Below are 21,472 nucleotides of genomic sequence, written 5' to 3' on the forward strand. Positions count from 1 at the left end.
TCTTTTTACACATAAACCCATAACCTTTTCAAAGTATTTTAAAATGGCATTTTACATATTTATCATGTATGAGAAATAACATGGACAAATGTTTACAGAGAAATTCATTTAATAGAGAAACATAAATAGATGGACTTCATTGCTCCGTCTCTTCTTCCTTATCAGAAGGTAAGTGGTTGAGCTGGGGAGAATTGGGATGGTCAGCATAATAAGCTGTGTTGTAGAGCCTGTCCACCACACAGCAGCTCAGATGGCTGCGGGACATCTTCATGCTGTTGGCCTTGACCCACATGTTGGCCTTAATGTCATAGAACTCGACATCAGAGATGGTAGATACGCCATCAAAGCCTCCGACTGCAAAGAGGAGGTCTTCCATCACGGAAATGCCAAAGTTGCTGCGTTTCTTTTTCATGCTGGGAATTTTGCACCAGGTTTTGGTGGAGACATTGTAGGCCTCAACAGTGTTTAAACGTGAGACTCCATCGAAACCACCAACCTGCAGAGAAAGATTTAAAGAGAATATGGTCAGAATGGAACAAAACAGAATAAGATAATCACTGAAACCTACGCAGTGTCAACAAATTAACAAGGTGTCAGTGGTTTTATGATTTTCTTATTATATTATTACACATTTGTATTATTTTTATTGCAACTGGTAAGATTATTTTGAATATATAGATTATGATTTCAAGGAGTCTTACCAAATGCAGTGGTGTTACTGTACTGACAGATTCTAGTACTTATTTTGAGTAAAATCTCAAAAGATTAATATTCTAACATAATCTGCTCTTGCTTTGTACATCCATCTCACATAAGATCAAAAATAGTTTTTGGCTAGAAAAAAGATTGTGAGACTTGGTTTAATGAATTGTTTTTCTGTGAGGGAACTAAGGCTATAATGAAATCATGCACCTAGTCTGCCTTGGTGGTGATGGAGGTGTAATAATTTAAGGGGTATTTTCTTGCAATACTTTGGTACCACTAAGACATAACAGTCCATTTAAATATTGTTACTGATGATGCCCATCCCATCATGATCAAATTATAGTTTCTGAGTATATGTATCCAGTTAGACAAGGATGTTGCACCTAAACATTTGGGGTACAAATCAGTATAAAATGCTACATATTTCCCTGGATGGAAACAATACTCAAAAAATCTGTGTATTTTTAAAATAATTCCAGATTACAAGTTTTGGTGAATTAGATTTTTTTCAGTTTTCTACTAAAACTGTTTAAGTCTCAAAAGTAATAAAGTAGACACAATTAATACCTACATACCCATACAGGAGAAGATTTTTATTTTTATTGAATTTTCCTTAAATGTAAATATACCTGACCATTATTTATTTGGCACATAATATTGACAGGATCATTTGATTAGGTTGAAAAAGACACATTTCTGCTTTGCTCAGTGTTGTGATTGTGCACCTCTATACAGTACTATACTATACTATACTATAAGTTCTCTTTCTACGTGAACTAGTTCAAAGTTCAGTTCACACATTTTAAAATGAACTAGTTCAGTTCATAGTTCATAATTCAAAATTTTTAACTAAGTTCACAGTTCCAAAAAATGAACTAGTTCATAGTTCTTTTTTTTTTTTATTAATATATATAAAAAAAAAAAAAAATATATATATATATATATATATATATATATATATATATTGCTTAATTACACCATAGCCTACTGTAGAACCAAAGACAGCAATTATTTTATCAGTTGTAACACTGAAACTGTGCGTCAGATTTCATCTTCATATCCAGTTTTAAATCCTTATCCAACAAGGATTTACATTAGCATTGAGGGGACAGTATTTCCCCATTGTTACTTAAATGCTTTGTTGCTGTCCATTCACTTCACACTAGTAGCAGCTGCAGCTTTCACCATACAGTATATTCTCAAAAACATCAGGAAAAATGTGCTGCTTGAATGGTATTTTTTATGAAGAATTATTAAAAGAAAAACAGGAAAGTAGTCTTTAAGGTGCAAATGTTTTTTTTTTATTTTAATAATTTTTTCCATTTGAAATTTCATGTCAGTACATAATAAAAAGGGATACTGGAATCCTGGAAAATTATACCAGGCAGGTTTAAGTGCGGATTTTTTACTGAAAGCCGGCGGGCAAAGTTTGCAGAGAAATGTAAGATTGTTGCCATCATCCTCACCAACCACCTGGTCATAAACCTGTTTTAAGTGATCATACTGCTGCTTTGTCGCCTCCACGGTCGCCTCCATGCTGCTGTGGCTTCCACGCTGCATTTTGTTTTGATGACGCACGCGGCTGTAGGCTACGACACTGGTAGCTGGTGTTGCCAGATTGGGTGTTTTTCGCGCTAAGTATTAAGGCCTGTTTACGGTGTGATTTAGCCGGGTTTTCACCTTGAGGTCTCTATAGAAATTTGGCAACCTATTGAACGCAGTTGAACTGAGAGAGCGTGCCGTTCACAAACACCAGAATGAACAAGTTCACAATAACGTTCATCAGGCAGTAATGCAGTACGTTCAGTTCACGTTCGCCCAAAATATGAACGAGTTCATGAACTTTCGTTCAATAAACGCGTTCAGGTACAACACTGTCTATACTTACTGCAAAGATATATTCACCAAAAGCAGCAACACCGAGTCCGCTGCGTTTGCTGCTCATGTTGGCAATCATGGTCCACTGGTCTGTGTCTGGGTTGTAAACCTCAGCTGTTGATAGAAACTGGCTTCCATTAAAGCCGCCGCAGACATACACCTGGAAAACATTTTAAAAGAAAAGTGTTTGGTTGAAGAGGTCTATCTCTAGAAATCCCCCTACCATTATAAATTTACTGTGTTTTTAGGACTAACTTTTAACAAAAAGGAAACGTGTGTGACACCCTGAGATTTTTAATATACCCTTGTTGCCCTTAAAATAAACTACTGTCACTCACTCTGCCATTAAGGGTTGTACAACTGGCACCACTCCTTTTCTCATGCATGGAAGATACAAGTGTCCATTGGTTGCTTCTTGGATCGTAGCGCTCAACAGTGTTGAGCCGTTCGTGTACATCGCAACCTCCCATGGCGTATATGAACCCATTCGTCACGGTGACACTAACGAAGCAGCGCTTGCTGTGCATTGGTGACGCCTCATGCCAGGTCATTGAGGCCAAGTCAAATCTGTGCACGGCATTGAACTGATTAACACAGCCACCAACTAAATAAACTGATCCATTGAGGAAAACACTCCCATGACAAATCAGGGGAGTTTCTGTGGTCATAGGCGCATGTTTCCAGTACTCAGTGTTGGATTCATAGGCTTCAATCAAACTGGTAGGGCCTCTCTCAGTCCATCCACCTATAGCCAGCATGAGGGCGGGGGGAACTCGGGGCTATTCCAAAGTTGGGCAGATGAAGGACCTGTAGCTTGTCTCCCTCCAGTGGTCTGGAATGATTTTCAGAGACTGGAAGTACATTGCCTGAAGTTCTGGAATTGATTCCACAAATTCCCTCTCATTCACATTTTCACGCAGGTACTTTGGAGACATCCAAGCCAGTCTGACCTGTACAGAGACATAAGCACATGAGTCAGTTTTATATTGTGTAAATCAGTGGTCCCAAACCAACGGGGGGCCCAGCAAGCAACACAGTTCTTACCGTTCCAAGACTTCATCAAAAATGTAGCATGTTTGAAAAAAGAACTAAGGCCTTGGTTGATTAATTATAAAATTGTTTGAGTGGTTGTTGCTGTTTTTTTGAAAAGTTTTTTTTTTCCACACTAAATTTTTACTTAATCTCATCCTGTGTTTTTAATTGTGACCTTGGAAAATAAAAATAAAGGAAGACCATTTTTCACAGCTAGAATGTAATTATTCCATGAATCATATCCCTTTGTCCTGTCCTTTCATGGTTTTCAAGCCAAGTCCTTTTCTCACGCTATTAAACTCAAGTTATTATATTCCTATTCTGATTCCCTGATAATTATTTTCTAGATTAAACACAGCTAAAAGTAGCACGTTGCCACTTGTAGGGATGGGAATCGAAAACCGTTTCCTGTTCAGAACCGGTTCCGTGTGTTCCAATTCCATGGCACCGTTTTGCTTAACAGTTCTCTTATCGATTCTCAGCACCAGCCTAGTAGCTGGGCAGCGCGACTTACATCACGTTTTTTACGCAAGTTACGCACACGGCATTCAGTAAGCAAGTACGACGTGACCAGGCAACACTAAAGCGCTGAAACCGATAGAAATTTTGGCTTCATTTTAAGGAATAGAAAGATGGCAACAAGGCGCTTTGAAATCATTGCAAAGTGGCAATTACATCAGCGGGCAGAAATACATCCAAAATGCAGAAACACCTGCGCACACAAGGTAGCATACATTTTAACGAATGCCGTGTTTTTGATGCTTCTGGACAGAAGCTAAAGTTACGACCAGCATGGAAGTCAACTCTGGTGGTAAGTAGCTAGTTTTATATCACTGACTGTGCTTAATGTGGTTCCTAGTAAATCATATGCCATTTCTGGAAATACACCCATTTCCTAACTCTCTTTGGGGTTGCAGTATCTATAACAACCCAAACACACAGGATTCCAGAATTAGACATACCCAGTTATTAATTTCATACTCTCACCAGATCTGAACGCCCTGTTAAAAAACTTCACACCCATGAGTAGAGGTAATGCAGCCTGATGATATTTACACCGCATCAGATAGCGTTTCCCCCCATGTTAAGAAGAGGGGAACGCTATCTCACAGGTTTTAGAAGTCCATCAAATTCCATTCCCCCCATGTTAAGCAGGGGGAACGCTATCTGAAGGGGTTTATAGTCCCATCAGAAAGCGTTCCCCCCCGATGTAATTTATGTTGAGTTGCAATAAATGCAAAACCCTCTGCAGGTACTTGTCTTTGTCATCCACTCTATTCAGCTGGCTTTTGAAACACACTTTGAGAAGGTGAGGGCCGGGTGGTGAGGGTTAGGGGGCGAGAAACGCAAAAGTAACGCAATAGTTACTTTTACTATTGACTAGTTACTTTTATCGTGGAGTAACTCAGTAACTCAGTTACTTTTTGTGAGACGTAACTCTTAACTATAACTAATTACTTTTTCAAAGTGACTGCCAAACACTGACTTCATTCTGTTTTTGCTGAGGCAGGCAGAAATAGAATGTCCCATGCGCAGGTAGACGAATGTAACCGTGCACTTACCAAGTTCATTGTTTCACAGAATCGCTAAGAGAATCGATAAGGAATCGAATAGTTTCACAAATTCGATAAGGTAGTCGGAATCATGAAAATCTTATCAATTCCCAACCCTAGCTACTAGTGCCACAACCCATTTGGCCACTAGATGACAGACCATATACACACCCTTCCCTGGGTTACTGCCTTAATGACCCAGATCCAGATCTGCAGTTGCTATCAATATTTTCATTGTTCATATATGTAATTATATATCAAAGATTTGGGTAAATTGTAAGTGAAGACTGTTTTTCTCAAAGTACCTTGGGAAAGAGCAGTGAGCTGTGTTCTTTCCTTTCCTCAGGTGCATAGTTCATCCATTTAAGGATGGCTTCATAAACTATCTCTTCCCGCTTTACAATTAGCTGGTAACTCCCAACAATTTCAGCAAGACTCTGTGCAGAGAGAAGAAGGAAATCTCCACAAGTAGAGACAACCTCCTCAAAATGTCTAAGGAGATATAAAAAGGCCTTGTCTCTCAGTTCAGGGTGGTAGAACGTATACGTAAGCTTCCAGATTTGGATGCAGTTCAGGGGGCTCAGGTGTTTCTCCAAGAAATCACTGCAAGCTTGTAAAAGGCCACTAATACCAAAGTGGTCTGCCATTATAAAGAGCTCCTCAGCGTTTTCGTTTGTCAGAGGAACATAGCCTGTGTAGGCAAAATCAATAATGAAGCACATTTGGTAGGGTGTGACTCCAGGGATGTCAAAGGTTGCACAGGCTGGTGTTGACCAGCGGCTAAACAGAGCCCTGTGAAAAACAAAGAAAGAGAAAACACTTATTAAACATTTGATGAATAGACAAATCGTTTCAGATCATCACGAAGATCCTGAATCCAAAAGCAAAGGATAGCCAGAACTTTTCATTAAATTTACTTCTTATCACAGGCTCTTACTCTTATTTGTTTTCCATTAAGTCTCTCCATTTGTCAACAGGCCATTTTTTTCACTCTCCAATAGTCTGCTGTATCTCCTGCTAAGACCTTACCTGAAATATGGGCTGCATTTGCACAGGACAAGCTTGTGCACGGAAAATTCAGCACCGTCCACCCTGATGACAGCGTCACACAACTGCCTCGTCAGGCGAAGCTCATTATGCAGTGACATGTTTTCTCTTGTTTTTTCCTCCAGAGGATTAAAACCTTTCTGCTGTGCTAATGTTGACCTTGACGGTGCAGAAATGAGTCTGCTAGAATTCTTGCTTGGATTATAAAGGTCCTGTGGGATGTAACACAGACCTGTCATCAGAATTCCAAATGAAGAATTCTGAGATAATTACAACTGTCATTATTTGATTTGTTTACGTTTAAATTCACCAGAAATATGATTCTTAAAGATCAAGATTGCCCCCCACCCCAACCGCCACTCCCCACCTCCTTCCTCCCCACTCATAATACACGTATGAGAACCAAATTATACTAATTTAATCAGGTTTTTGTGTATCTGTTCAGATTATCTTCTGTTTGGGCATAAAATGTTTTCATACAAAAAAGAATAATGCTATTTAAATGTGTGCTTGTAAGAAATTAAATAACAGTTAAAGTCAGAAGTCATTAAAACTAGTGGAAAAGTGTGACTGGGTCTGACAGCTAAACTCTGCAAAGAAGCAGATGAACTGAATAACAACTCCATCTTTGTTCCTCACAACCTATTCATTTCTTTCTAATTTGACTGTTCCAATGTTTTACTCACATACTTTCACTCTGTCCCACCACCTCTGCAGTGGGAGGAGTTTCTGACCCATTATGTCATTAGTTTTTTTAAGTAAATATTGAAATTCTGTCTTTAGATTTTTCTTACTACTTACTAGTCAAGGCTGATTTGCAATATGAGCTTGAACTAAATTGAGATGATGTTTAGAGGGACAAATCCTCTCAAAAGTACCATCTGTGCATGATTTAGTTCTGTTTAAGTTGTGGACCCCTTTCCCTTGTATTTATTTGTTTGTATTCTTCCTCTCTCATTCCTTTGTTTTCTTTCTATGCTTATTTATTTAAAAATCTGCAGAACGCCAAGCAAATATCCGTTCTTTTTGTGCATACATCATACCTGCTCATTTGGACCCGTAACAAGTTTTTGATTTGGATATTGTCCTGTGATATAATTAGACAATTCTTTGTTTAGAATTTTGTATGTGTCTGCTCGTGCTTTTCTTACCTTGTAGGGACAATTTCCCAGGAATATACTACCTTGGGGGGGGGCTGACGACTGGTCCCCATGAGAAGTTCTCTTCTTGGGTTGAGAGTGAGGTTTAGGACCAAGGTGCCTTTGAGGTTGGGGTGGGGGGGAATATTCATAAACCGTAAAGATTTGAAGATTCTTACTCTATTAAAATCTAATCAATTATCTCTCAAAATGGATAATTACTTTTTATATCGCAATTTCAATCAATATTCATTTAAACACAACTCTTAGACCCTAGAACCACTTCATCGAGCAAGAACACCACAAAACAATTACATAATCAATGACACCTAGAGTTGTTTGGATATCACTAGGTTTCAGTTATCATCTCTTTCTAATCTGCTTGGTTCCATTCAAACGCTATGCTCATTAAATCTTTCTCTTGAACCACGGGTATATATGCAGTGTTCCAGGCTGCATGGAGGAAGGGGAACATTTTCACAGTCTTCCCAAGGATCCGAAGACTTGACAGGCATGGATTATTTTTGTGTATCAGAAGATCCCTGCAAAGTTTGATGCTCAACTGTTCATTTGCTCTAAGCTTATTACCGAAGACAGCTTTCAAAACCTTGTACATAAAAAGCAGGATTTCCTAAACTTCTTTTACTGAAACGAGGGGCTTTTCCGACCGTAAAGGCCATCACAACCGCAAGCTTTAAGTATGATTCTGTCACTAAGCTGTTGTTAGCAAATGCTAATATATTTATGGTGACCAGATTTGGGTTTCTGAAAAGGAAAAAAGAGGACGTTTGGTCACCCTACCATATCAACAATTTGATGTTTCAGTGAGTGAGTGCTTGTTGCTATGATGCATCTTTGCTCAGCAGCTTCCACGTTGTAAACCAACCAATCAGCGCACAGCTCATCTAAATATTCATGACCATACCATAAAAAGAAAAAAACCTGTTGTTTCATTCTGAGGCTTATAATCAGGCTTGCATTAGACCTCAAAGAACAGCAAATATGCCATTTTCAGCCCAACCAATGACACACATCCTATTCAGAGACCTTAAGGACCAGCACCAAATATCCTTTATAATCATTCTATGACCCCTGTAACACAAAGAAATGTTTTTAAAGAAATTGTTTGATTAAATATTGTGGGCTATTCTATTTTTTGGTGCATCTTCATTAAAAAGTTCCCCTCTTTGTGGGTCACATTTGCTTACCTCCATTCTTGAATAACAGCTTCTGGATGATGAAGGACTACAAACTATGTTTTGTGAGGCTGAAGCCATTTTTAAATGACAGACCCATCACCAAGGTCTCAGATGAATCAAATGACCTTGATGTTCTCACAACCAATGACATTCTGACGCTTAAGGACAAACCCATCTTTTCGCCGGGCTTATTTGAGCACAACGAACTATATGCCAGAAAGCGGTGGAAACAGATGCAATACATGGCAGAGGTCTATAGGAAAATATGGATTCCTGAGTGCCTACCAGTGATGCAGAGACGAACGTGGACTGGACCTAAAAGATGTCTCATTCCTGGGGACATATTTTTTGGTTGCAGATGCTACAGCCCCAAGAGGATCATGGATGATGGGAAAGGTTTTGAGTGCAAATAAGGATGCAAAAGGCCTTGTGTGATCTGTTCACCTTTAGACGAAGACCAGCATCTTGGAGAGGCCTATAACGAAGCTCTGCTTGCTGCTGGAGGCAACAGTCTAGCATCTTGGACTCCTTTTTCCTCTACATCCTTTCTTTTTGTCTTTTACATATTTTGGTAAACACTATTGTCGGGATGTATTGCCACAATGGAGCCAAATCAATTTTAGGAAACAAAGGATGTTCTGGATACTTCTGGATAAATCTAGCCATGTTCATCAGCTCACGCATGGACCAATCGAGTGACAAGAAGGCTTAAATCCCACCAGGAAATACCCCTACGTCATTCAGGGTTTAAAAGCCAGAGCACGAGATCAATCTCTCTCTTCCCCCTGAGTTTCAACACCTGTAACGCTTTCTTCCTGGACTGGAAGACGTCTCAAAGTAAAACCCATCCACTTTTCTATTTGATGCTTTAATGAGGTGCTGCGCTCAGGCAAGCAGGCACATAGGAGATGTTTTAAGTAATGCTGTTTAATTTGTGCTGGTTATAAGAACTCTGGTTTAATGGTTGAAATACATGTGCTGTGACAAGCTGCAGGTGATATTTCTTCCTTCTTTTCTTTCTATCCTGTTTTCCTTCTCTTTATTCTTTAAGGTTAGTTTATAGAGATTTATTGAGTTTATTGCTCACACTTAACAGGTTGTTGTCAACAGTGTTACCACAGTTGCTTTGAAACAGTAATCTGACTACTGACTAAAAAGTAACTTAGTTACGTTACTGTCTACTTGCTTTTAAAAGTAAATAAATTAGATTACTTTTAGTTACTTTCAGCAGATCCCCTGGCCCGGCACTATAACATGAAAATGACTACCAGTTCTGCCAATACTCACTTTATTGACCCCCAACATTTGCAAGCCTTTCCTGGAGATAGGCTTACTTGGTTTTTAAATGAAGAATAAATAAAAGACAGACCTTGACTTAAGTTAAAATATTTTTTTCAAAAAAACTCTTACAAATAAAAGTAGTACACAGGCCTAATACCCCCCCAGGATAGATTAATGAACATTAAGGCCTATATTGAACATTACATTGAACCTGTAGTTGTCTAACATTAGAGCATGTTGTCTAACATTAGAACAAAACAGTATTAAAAAAATATTCTTCACTGCATTTAACTGAAATACTTATTACAAATGAAATGGTTTGTTGACTCCCTTAAATCCAACTTAAATACTTCCTATGAAAAATATAGTAGCATCTGGAAGGCCTGCGGTCATGGTGGAAAGGGCATCTTTGACAGCCAGGGTCCTCTACATCAGGACTTCCAGTGTTGGTAATAAAGTTCCATAAGGACAGTCTGCTTTGAGAATGTCCGGAGCCACAGTCAGCGGCTTTTTGGCCGTGCAGTATTCATTGAGGAATTGGTATTGTCTATCTTTGAAGCATTTCACTCCCAGCTTGGTGTACAGAGTATTCAGCTCATTCATGGGGATTTCTGTAACTCTCTTCAAAGCATCGAAAAAATGAGTTCCACCTTGTAGTGGTTGGCACCAGGAGCTTTCTTCTAATTACTTCCTCTACTGCCTCTGATGCACTGGTGGACCTACTTGCTTGTGTCCAAAGAGCTGAGCATTTTGCTGTGCTGCTCCTGTAAACAACCTTAATGTCCGCATTAGATGTTAAATATTTTTTCACATCATTTGTGGAAATGAGGTTGATTGTGGGGAAAGCACACCTGTGGTGTGGAGGAAGCATAATCTGCGATTCGGCATCACTTTCATGTTCAGCTGACAAGAGTTCTGCCATAGGTAAAAACGTGACGTCATCATCTGGGTTTGGCTCTTTCTCCATCTCATCAACGCTACACACAGCCTGGTAAACTCGAAAAGCCTTGACAAAGTTTGAGCCGTTATCTGTCACTGTTGCAACTGCCTTGTTCCCAATCCCATACACCGAGTATATGTCGTCAATTTCTTGTCCAATTACTTCATACATGTGTCTCCCTCGTACTCTTCTTGCATGCTACAGCTGCCTTTATATGTTCTAACGTGTCTTTACTAAGCCAGTGTAATGTCACCCAATGTAACTTTTATTGTTAGCTGTCCAAATATCAGCTGTTGTTGACACAAAACCGACCTGATGTAGCGCAGCCTTCAGATTTGTCTCTTTCGCTTCATGTTGTTTGTCCAGGTAACTAGAACAACATGTTCTGTGAGGCAGCTCGGTATCATTACTGGTAGGGATCTTGGATATGATGGCACGAAACGATGGTGAGTCCACAGTATTTACAGGCAGCATTTCCTCGAACACATAATGCCCAACCATCCTGTTCAACTCCACCCCACTTGTTTTACACTGAGACCTAGCTTCCTCTGCTTGCTAGGTCTTGGACCTCCTTCACCTGTGTCTGTCGTGGATGGGACTTGCTCCGTTAGTTTTGTTGTTCTGTGCTGTTTCTCCAGATGTTTTTTTCAGGTTTGACGTCGTGTTTTTGAAGGTAGACAACACTCTGTCACCAGCGCAAAGTGTACAACGGACCTTAATGTTGGCATTCTTAACCAAAATAAAATCAAAATAATACCTGTATTTCCAACTGCTTAAGGCGGACTTCTCTCCTTCCATGTTCATTGTTCACATCACATCTGATCTGACGAGATAGAATCTTTCATCTGATTTTGGCGCCGCAGAGCAGATATGATGTACCTTGTAAGAAAAAGACAAAAAATATAAAAATAAAAGAAGAATGTATAGTAGGCCTAAATACCGTAACCCACGTTCCCCCGAAATGCATAAATAGTAACGTATGGTGTTTTATAAAAGTAACTTTAATCTGACTACTAGTTTTGGAGTAGTAGTTGCGTTAGATAACTCGTTAGGGAAAAAGTAGTCTTACTAGAGTAAGTAGTTATCGGCAACACTGGTGGTCACGTGGTTGAGGACCCATTGTTACAAGCTGCCCTCCCCCTCCTCCCTTTCATCATATGAAAAGGGGGGGTCTCACCCCCCAAAACACACACAGATACATTCCCCCTACACACACACACACACACACACAGCCCTGTCCATGCGGCTTTGCTGAGCAAACTTCCGCTGCTGTTGTTAATGCATTTTAACCATTTATCATTTAAGCTGAATGTATTTATGTTGTTTTAATTGCACTGTTGTTATCATCATACCTGCTGCTATTCCAGACGGACATTATTGAATGTATTAACATCTGGCCTATCTTGGACAATCTCAGAAGCCAGTTAAATGGACTCTTAGGGTTTTATTCTTTTTCTTTCAAAACTAGTCACTTAGTCTATCCCTTGTTTATTTTTCTAATAGCGTGTAGTGTTTTGCATAGATGTTAGATTTCTGTAATCCTGAATTACCGTATTAGAATAAAGACGTTGTTGTTTAACTTGCAGTTGCTTGTGATTCATATACGAATGGTTTATCACTCAGGCCAGATCCACCCTCTTTTGGTAATAGTTTGAACAAAGAGGGATAAATAGTTCTTTGATTGATAATTAATAGCTCTGCTGATAACTGAGCCTTGGTCACTAAATTGGTGTGGATACCTGGATTTTATCAGCCAGTCCAGGAACCATCCAGAGGTGAAAGGTGTAAACCCTGGTAAGTAAGCAAATTAGAGCAACAATTATTCAACTAAGAACACTAAATTGATTTCACCTCCGATTTTGAATAAGTTAAATAATTAACTACAAGTCCAATTCTAGTTAATCATTTATTCACTATCTGCAGGATTTCATTTTGCACAACGCTATCATAGAATGAGAGGGAAATAAAGGGATCACAATTGGAGTTTTGTTTGTATTTTTTAGTTGTTTACCAGTTTGTTTCTTTAGGAGTATGGCTCCTTATTAGAGAAACAGTAATTATGATTAAGTGTAAGCACATTTAGGGGCTGGAGTGTAGGATTTTTTTTTTTATTTTTTTTTTTGAAAATTAAGTTTTTTTTATGGATAATCTAGTTAAGTTTATTTGTTCTACTTTATCTGTTTTAAGATTATGTTTTTTGGTTATCTAGTCATGTCCCTTTGTTTCTGTTTAGTTATGATCAATTTGGGTGAATTAAGTTTATAAATAGGCTGTCAATAGTAGGATCAAAATGCATCTGGGTGGGTGTATTTTTTATTTTTTTTTACCAGCATGCAGTAAGTTTTTGTACTTTTCTGTTTTGCTTGCCTAAGGAGAAATAAACTAAGAAAACTATCTGGAAAATGTTTTCTTTTGCCTGTGTAAATTACTCGTTCATGGTGCATCTGTGCCCTTTATGGATTTTTTTTTTTGTGTGTGTTGTCAAAGCTGGGCCACAAAAGGTAGTAAAGTCACATATGGGCAGTCACCTTGCAAAATGTCTAGGGCTGCAGTCAAAGGCTTCATTTATCACAGTGCATTATTCATGTAGGAACTGGTACTCTTCGTTTTTGAAAAACTTAACTCCCAGCTTGGTGCACAACATATTCAGCTCACTCAATGGGATTTCTATTATTCTATTTACAGCATCAATAAATGAATCCCACCTTGTGGGATGTTGGTTCCAGCAGCTTTCTTTTACTGACTTCCTCCACTGTTTCTGATGCAAGGGTGGACCTATTTGATTTGGTCCAAAGAGCTGTGCATTTTGCTATGCTACACCTGTGCACAAACTTGCTCTCTGCATTGGTTGTTAAATATTCTCCACAGCATTTGTTGAAATGAGGTTTATGGTGTGTTAAACACATCTGTAATGGGGTTGAGAGACAGCTGGCCATCACTTTCATTCTCAGCTGAGAAGATTTCTGCCACATCTGAGAAAATAGCAACATTGTCTGTGGAAGTGGACTATTTCTCCCCTGTCTCATCATCATCATCATCATCATCATCATCATCATCATCATCATCATCATCATCATAATCATCATCATCATCATCGGCTCTTTCGCTGGCCAATAAACTTGAAACTTTTTAACAAAGTTAGATCATAAAGTCAATCAATCAATCAATGTATGTGAAATAAGACGGAGAAATGTTTGCAGGGACATTTTTTTAATAGAGAAATACCAATGGATGGACTTCATTGCTCCATCTCTTCTTCCCCAGCAGAGGGTAAGTGGTTGAGCTGGGGAGAATTTTGATGGTCAGCATAATAAGCTGTGTTGTAGAGCCTGTCCACCACACAGCAGCTCAGAGCGCTGCGGGACATCTTCATGCTGTTGGCTTTGACCCACATGTTGGCCTTAATGTCATAGAACTCGACATCAGAGATGGTAGAGACGCCACCAAAGCCTCCGACGGCAAAGAGGAGGTCTTCCATCACGGAAATGCCAAAGTTGCTGCGTTTCTTTTTCATGCTGGGAAAATTGCACCAGGTTTTGGTGGAGACATTGTAGGCCTCAACAGTGTTTAAACGTGAGAATCCATCGAAACCACCAACCTGCAGAGAAAGATTTAAAGAGAATATGGTCAGAATGGAACAAAACAGAATAAGATAATCAATGAAACCTACGCAGTGTCATCAAATTAACAAGGTGTCAGAGATAATATTATTTTCTTATGATTATATTATTACACATTTGTATTATTTTTATTGCACTTAAGATTAGTTTTGAATTTATATATATCTTGATTTCAAGAAGTCTTACGAAGTTATGTTATGTAATGTTATGTAAATCTCTTTATTTTCCCACAATTGGGAAATTCACTCTCTGCATTTTAATCCATCCCCTTGGTGAGCAGTGGGCTGCCATTGTCTGTTGCCCAGGGAGCCGTGTGGGGTTAAGAGTCTTGCTCAGGGACCCAGAGTGCAGGCTGTGGGGATCAAACTGTATTTGCAGCTTTCTCAGAGCATGAGCAAGACCCTTAACCCCACACTGAAACCCACAATTTTGTTGCTTTTTACTTGTGAGAGTCTAATGACAATAAAGTTGAATTCTTATTCTAAGCTCTAATTGTTTCAGCTTTCTAATAAAGCTGTTTAAGTCTCAAAAGTAATAATAAAGTGGAAAAATGAAGACCTACACACCCATAGAAGTTTGTTTTTCTTCATTGAATTTTCCAGAAATGTAAATACACCTAAACATTATTTTATTTATTTGGCACATAATATTGACAGGACCATTTGGTTAGGTTGAAAAAGAAACATTTCTGCTTTGCTCAGTCTTGTGATTGTGCACCTCTATACTTACTGCAAAGATATATTCACCAAAAGCAGCAACACCAAGTCCGCTGCGTTTGCTGCTCATGTTGGCAATCATGGTCCACTGGTCTGTGTCTGGGTTGTAAACCTCAGCTGTTGATAGATACTCGCTTCCATTAAAGCCACCGCAGATGTACACCTGGAAAACATTTTAAAAGAAAAGTGTTTGGTTGAAGAGGTCTATCTCTAGAAATCCCCCTACCATTATAAATATGTTGTTTTTAGGACTAACTTTTAACAATAGGCAAACGTGTGTGACACCATGAGATTTTTAATATACCCTTGTTGCCCTTAAAATAAACTACTGTCACTCACTCTGCCATTAAGGGTTGTACAACTGGCATCACTCCTTTTCTCATGCATGGAAGATATAAGTGTCCATTGGTTGCTTCTTGGATCGTGGCGCTCAACAGTGTTGAGCCGTTGGGGTCCATTGCAACCTCCCATGGCGTATATGAACCCATTCATCACGGTGACACTAATGAAGCTGCGCGTGCTGTGCATGGGTGACACCTCATGCCAGGTCATTAAGGCCAAGTCAAGTCTGTGCACGGCATTGAACTGCTTAACACCATCATAGCCACCAACAATATAAACTGATCCATCGAGGAAATCACTCCCATGATAAACCAGGGAAGTTTCTGTGGTCATAGGCGCATGTTTCCAGTACTCAGTGTTTGATTCATAGGCTTCAATCAAACTGGTAGGGCCTCTCTCAGTCCATCCTCCTATAGCCAGCATGAGGGCGGGGGGGACTCGGGGCTTTGCCAAAGTTGGGCAGATGAAGTACCTGTAGCTTGTCTCCCTCCAGTGGTCTGGAATGATTTTCAGAGAATGGAAGTACTTCGCCTGACGTTCTGGAATTGATTCCACAAATTCCCTCTCATTCACATTTTCACGCAGGTACTTTGGAGACATCCAAGCCAGTCTGACCTGTAAAGAGACATAAGCACATGAGTTAGGTTTATAAAGCAGGGGTGCCAAATCAACGGGGGGCCCAGCAAGAACCACAGGTCTTAACCCTTGCCTTTCCAAGACTCCGTCTGCCTTGGTTGATTAATTATAAAATTGTTTAAGTGGTTGGTTGTTTTTCTTTGGTAAAGTTTTTTTTAAACCTAAAATTGTACTCAATCTAACCCTGTGTTTTTAATTGTGACCTTAGAAAATTAGAGAAAAAGTAAAACCATTTTTCACTGCTGGAATGTAATTATTTCATGAATCATATCCTTGTCCTTGTGTCCAGCCAAGTCCTTTTCTCACCCTCCTAAACTCAAGTTTTTATATTCCTATTCTGATTCCCTAATAATTAATTTCTATATTAAACACAGCTAAAAGTAGCACCTAGGCACTTGTGCCTCAACCTATTTGGCCACTAGATGACAGACCATATACACTCCCTACTCTTGGTTACTGCCTTTATGACCCAGATCCAGATCTGCAGTTGCTATCAATATTTTGATTGTTCATGTATGTAATTATGTATGAAAGATTTGGGTAAATTGTAAGTGAAGACTGTTTTTGTCAAAGTACCTTGGGAAACAGCAGTGAGCTGTGTTCTTTCCTTTCCTCAGGTGCATAGTTCATCCATTTAAGGATGGCTTCATATACTATCTCTTCCCGCTTTACAATTAGCTGGTCACTCCCAATGATTTCAGCAAGACTCTGTGCAGAGAGAAGAAGGAAATCTCCACAAGTAGCGACAACCTCCTCAAAATGTCTAAGGACATATGAAAAGGCCTTGTCTCTCAGTTCAGGGTGGTAGAACGTATACGTAAGCTTCCAGATTTGGATGCAGTTCAGGGGGCTCAGGTGTTTCTCCAAGAAATCACTGCAAGCTTGTAAAAGGCCACTAATACCAAAGTGGTCTGCCATTATGAAGAGCTCCTCAGCGTTTTCGTTTGTCAGATGAACATAGCCATTGTAGGCAAAATCAATAATGAAGCACATTTGGTAGGGTGTGACTCCAGGGATGTCAAAGGTCGCACAGGCTGGTGTTGACCAGCGGCTAAACAGAGCCCTGTGAAAAACAAAGAAAGAGAAAACACTTATTAAACATTTGATGAATAGACAAATCGTTTCAGATCATTACGAAGATCCTGAATCCAAAAGCAAACGATAGCCAGAACTTTCCATTAAATTTACTTCTTATCACAGACTCTTGCTCTTATTTGTTTTCCATTAAGTCTCTCCATTTGTCAACAGGCAATTTTTTTCACTCTCCAATAGTCTGCTGTATCTACTGCTAAGACCTTACCTGAAATATGGGCTGCATTTGCACAGGACAAGCTTGTGCACGGAAAATTCAGCACCATCCACCCTGATGACAGCGTCACACAACTGCCTCGTCAGGCGAAGCTCATTATGCAGTGACATGTTTTCTCTTATTTGTCCCTCCAGAGGATTAAAAGCCTTTCTGGCCTGCTGATGTTGACCTTGCAGGGGCAAAAATTATTCTGCTTGAAAATGTTGCTTGGATAATACAGGTCCTGTTCCATTGTCATGTCAACCAAATTTCAAATGAAGAGTTCTGAGATAATTTCAACTGTCAGAATTTGATTTATTTACGCTTAAATTCACCCCCCCCCACTGATAATACACATATGAGAACCAAATTATACTAATTCAATCAGGTGTTTGTGTGCCTGTTCAAATTTTCTTTTGTCTGGGCAAAAATATATTACATAAAAGAAAGAATTGTGCCATTAAAATATGTGTTCTTAAAAAAAATAAAGGTGGAAGTCAGAAGTCAAAACTTGTGGAAAAGTGTGACTGGGTCTGACAGCTAAACTCTGCAAAGAAGCAGATGAACTGAATTACTTTAACAAAAAAACAAAAGGTATTTATAAAACTTCCAGAAGAACTCCATCTTTCTTTCCGATTTGACTGTTCCAAGGTTTTACTCACAAACTTTCACCCTATCCCACCAACTCTCTGCAGTGGGAGGAGTTTCTAACCCATGACCCTATTTTAAAGTCTACAATTTCTGAAGTATATAATGAAATTCTTTCTTTTGATTTATTTTTTTTGTTGCTACTTACTAGTCAAGGCTGACTTGGAATATGAGCTTGAATTAAATTGAGATGATGATTAGAGGGAAAAATTATCTCAAAAAGACAATCTGTGCATGATTCTCTCTGATTTAGTTCTGTTCAAGTCGTGGACCCTTTCCCTTGTATTTAATTATTTTCTTTTTATTCTTCCTCTCTTATTCCTCTTTTTTCTGGTGGTGATTGTGGGGGTGGGGTGTGTATCCACCCAACCCCACAAACCCCAACCCCACAACCCCTCAAAATTAAATCAATTATCTTTCAAAATTGATAATTAGTTTCTATATCGCAATTTCAATCAATATTCCTTTAAACACAACTCTTAGACCCTAGAACCACTTCATGGAGCAAGAACACCACAGGAAAATGATATAATCACTGACACCTAGAGTTGTTTCTGTTTTGTTCCTGTTGGGAGCTGGAGAAATTCCACCTTTCTCCAGCAGAGTCCGCCGTGGATCCTCTGAGGGAGCCTCCTGCACAGCTGCAGCTCGTCAAGATCATCAGAGGATCCACTACTTAAGCTGTCTTCAGACCTTGCCTCAACGCCGCAGTGTTGTTCCAGTTGGTCAGCGCTTAAACCTAGATCCTCAGAGTAATTCGATGACTTTTGAATCCAGCTTGGATTCTAATCCTTGTTTCTGTTTTCCAGGAAACCTGTGCCTCCTCTGTGTAAGCTCAGGAAGAGCTAACCTGCCGAGCCGACCCTCAGAGCCAAACCTGAAGATTCACAAAGAACCTCCAAGCAGCTCTGGACTAGAGCTGGGAAACCCAAAGCCAAGGTCTGTTCAAATAAGACGTGAGACGCTGAAGCAGCAAACGGACTCTGCTGATGAACTCTTCTCCAGAACCAACAGAGACTCTCCCAAAGCTAACCTCAAGAACCCTCAAGGTACAATCAGTAAACTTCAGGAAATCAAACTTCTGTTGGCAACGCTAACTGAACTGTCTCTCACGCAGACTCCGGTGAACCAGAATCCAGGCCCCGAACCTGAACCAGTATATTCTGTGTGCGTGTGCTTAAATAAACTGTTAAACTTTCATCCTTGTGTCCGTCAGTGGTGTTCTGCATTCTTGGGTCGCTTTTAGTGAACCCATCATGACAGTTCCATTCAAAGGCTATGCTCATTAAATCTTTCTCTGCAGATCAGCGGTTTCATTAGAGTTTTACCTTTAAAACTGCAGAGGCCTACAATGTCTTTACCAGAGCCTGGTACAATCCTCTTTCCCATTGTGACGCTTTTCTCTTTTTTTTCTCTTATCTAATGTAAGACCAGTGCCATTTAGGCCTTTAAGGCGCAGCAAGGCCCCCATTTATAATATCTGTGGCCTTTTCCTGTACAGGCTGTATTGAAACTGAAATGTCTCCCATGCTGCTCCAGGTTCTGTGACAATTAAAGCAACCATTAAGCCATTGCTTATTTCTAGACCCATGGTAACGGATGTTTTATAGAAACACAAAAATTCAAGAAGTTATAAAAAGTTATAAAAGTGTCTCCTTGTGTATCTTGGTTGTTTGTGAACTTTAGTACACACAGAACCAAAGTACACACATACATATTCCATAGCCTTTTTCTGGTTACTTTGACGTCTCTCAACGTAAGATCAGTCTGTTAACAAAACTTTAAGACTTTTAAGTTTTAATTTCTGCTGTTTCCTAAGACTCTCCTTTTTTATCGTAGTCACAATAAAGCAATATTTATAAATTTAGTGGTTTCAGACTGAGGAGCTGGTTAAGGCTCTGCAGGATTTGGAGAACGCTGCATCAGGTGACGCAGCTGTTCGGCAGAAGATCGCCTCCCTTCCACAGGAAGTTCAGGATGTTTCCCTCCTGGAGAAGATCACTGGTAAGCTCTGACAATCTATTTCTAAGATAGATGTATTTAGATTGTATTGTTTATGTAGCTTGGGTTGATTTTTACATGGTTTTGTTTTACAATGCAGCTGAAGTTCATGATTGTAATATAATCCAGAGTTACTGTTTTAGGATTTAGTTCCAAAACAAACAGAAATGTAAAGATAACAAGTGAATATTTAACAATAAATTGTTAAACATAGTGTCTAGAATAAATTCTAAAATCATGTCATTTATTTAAATGTAATCATTCAGCTTGGTTGAATATTAGTATTATAGATATTATTAAACACCTGACAGGACCAATTCATGCTGAGCAATAAAGAACAAAATCTACCAAATTAATGTATTTGAGAGACTATAAAATAGTTTAAAGTTTTATCACATTGTTATGAAAACTTAACGATCAACTTTATTTTTAATTCAGACAAGGATGCAGCAGACAAGCTGTCTAAAACTGTGGATGAGGCCTGTTTACTGCTGGCGGAGTACAATGTACCAAATGCAGTGGTGTTACTGTACTGACACATTGTAGCACTTATTTTGAGTAGAATCTCAAAAGATTAATATTCTAACACAATCTGCTCTTGCTTTGTAGATCCATCTCACATAAGATCAAAAATAGTTTTTGGCTAGAAATAAGGTTTGTGAGACTTGGTTTAATGAATTGTTTTTCTGTGAGGGAACTAAGGCTATAATGAAATCATGCACCTAGTCTGCCTTGGTGGTGATGGAGGTGTAATAATTTAAGGGGTATTTTCTTGCAATACTTTGGTACCACTAAGACATAGCTGTCAAGTATTAATGTGGTTTCTTGTGCAATTCCCCACTTGAAAAGGATAGTCCTCTACATTCCAACTGGATTTCACTCAATGAACAGCCATTTGATAATCATTTCATTATTTATTTATTGAAAATAGAAGGTAACACAAAACAATTAGTCATTTAAGATTAAAACAAAATTGTACCCATCATTAATTTAAGCACTTTAGCCCTTTTTAAATAAAATATTTCCCACCATGTTCTAAAATAAACAAACATATTTTTTTAAATACATCAACAATTTAAAGTAACTTATTTTTTATTTATTTCTTAGCCAAATTAAGTTGATCAATTTTAGCCAAATGAATTAAATCTTAAATTTTAGCCAATAAATTAAACAGTATATTTTTTTAGCTAATTTAAATATTTTAGCAAACTATAGTTTTTAACTTCTACATTTTCAAAAGTTTTTAATGTTATCCTATACAAATTAAGAAAACAAAATGTACTTCTACAAACAATTGCAACTTTTAAACCATCTTTTCTTTAAATCAATTTGTTAACATACCAACATAAACATTTCCACAAATAATAACCAACAACAGTCCAACCACAGTCCGTATTAACCTTAATAAAGTTCTTTGATTTGAAAGTCCAGCCAGAGAATCAAGGGC

At 38.8% G+C, this 21,472-nt stretch overlaps 2 protein-coding genes and 1 long non-coding RNA gene across 3 annotated transcripts; 1 reads left to right on the forward strand and 2 right to left on the reverse strand.

Annotated features, from left to right (window-relative positions):
- Positions 1-51: 51 nt before the first annotated feature.
- On the reverse strand, positions 52-8,568 carry LOC119795522 (kelch-like protein 10). The gene is made up of 7 exons (XM_038303562.1): positions 8,563-8,568; positions 6,198-6,427; positions 5,474-5,960; positions 3,450-3,533; positions 2,922-3,362; positions 2,594-2,743; positions 52-496 (listed from the first exon to the last, which is right to left on the reverse strand). The coding sequence occupies exons 1-7, from the start codon at positions 8,566-8,568 to the stop codon at positions 137-139; spliced, it is 1,758 nt and encodes a 585-aa protein (XP_038159490.1). The 3' UTR covers positions 52-136.
- Positions 8,569-13,977: 5,409 nt separating this feature from the next.
- On the reverse strand, positions 13,978-17,507 carry LOC119795523 (kelch-like protein 10). The gene is made up of 5 exons (XM_038303563.1): positions 17,389-17,507; positions 16,665-17,151; positions 15,450-16,067; positions 15,124-15,273; positions 13,978-14,372 (listed from the first exon to the last, which is right to left on the reverse strand). Exons 1-5 carry the CDS (start codon positions 17,505-17,507, stop codon positions 14,013-14,015), a joined length of 1,734 nt encoding a protein of 577 aa, XP_038159491.1. The 3' UTR covers positions 13,978-14,012.
- A 2,399-nt stretch (positions 17,508-19,906) lies between these two features.
- Positions 19,907-20,525, forward strand: LOC119795512. Its single transcript, XR_005282334.1, has 2 exons — positions 19,907-20,028; positions 20,464-20,525. It is a non-coding gene; the product is annotated as an uncharacterized LOC119795512 (long non-coding RNA).
- Positions 20,526-21,472: the final 947 nt, after the last annotated feature.

This window comes from Cyprinodon tularosa, unplaced genomic scaffold, assembly GCF_016077235.1.
Source record: "Cyprinodon tularosa strain WSP-4 unplaced genomic scaffold, ASM1607723v1 ctg513, whole genome shotgun sequence".
NCBI classification, from domain to species: domain Eukaryota; kingdom Metazoa; phylum Chordata; class Actinopteri; order Cyprinodontiformes; family Cyprinodontidae; genus Cyprinodon; species Cyprinodon tularosa.

Bases quoted from the DNA above. Each gene is read 5' to 3' on its own strand.
- LOC119795523 (XM_038303563.1), bottom strand. From the start codon at position 17,507: ATGTCACTGCATAATGAGCTTCGCCTGACGAGGCAGTTGTGTGACGCT. The intron at 17,152-17,388 runs GTAAGGTCTTAG...TGTTTTTCACAG, and splicing joins AAATGCAGCCCATATTTCAG to GGCTCTGTTTAGCCGCTGGT. The intron at 14,373-15,123 runs GTAAGTATAGAG...CTTTCTCTGCAG, and splicing joins TTGGTGAATATATCTTTGCA to GTTGGTGGTTTCGATGGATT.
- LOC119795522 (XM_038303562.1), bottom strand. The intron at 3,363-3,449 runs GCAATGTACTTC...ACTTTGGAATAG, and splicing joins AATCAATTCCAGAACTTCAG to CCCCGAGTTCCCCCCGCCCT. The intron at 2,744-2,921 runs GTGAGTGACAGT...AATGTTTTCCAG, and splicing joins GTACAACCCTTAATGGCAGA to GTGTATGTCTGCGGCGGCTT.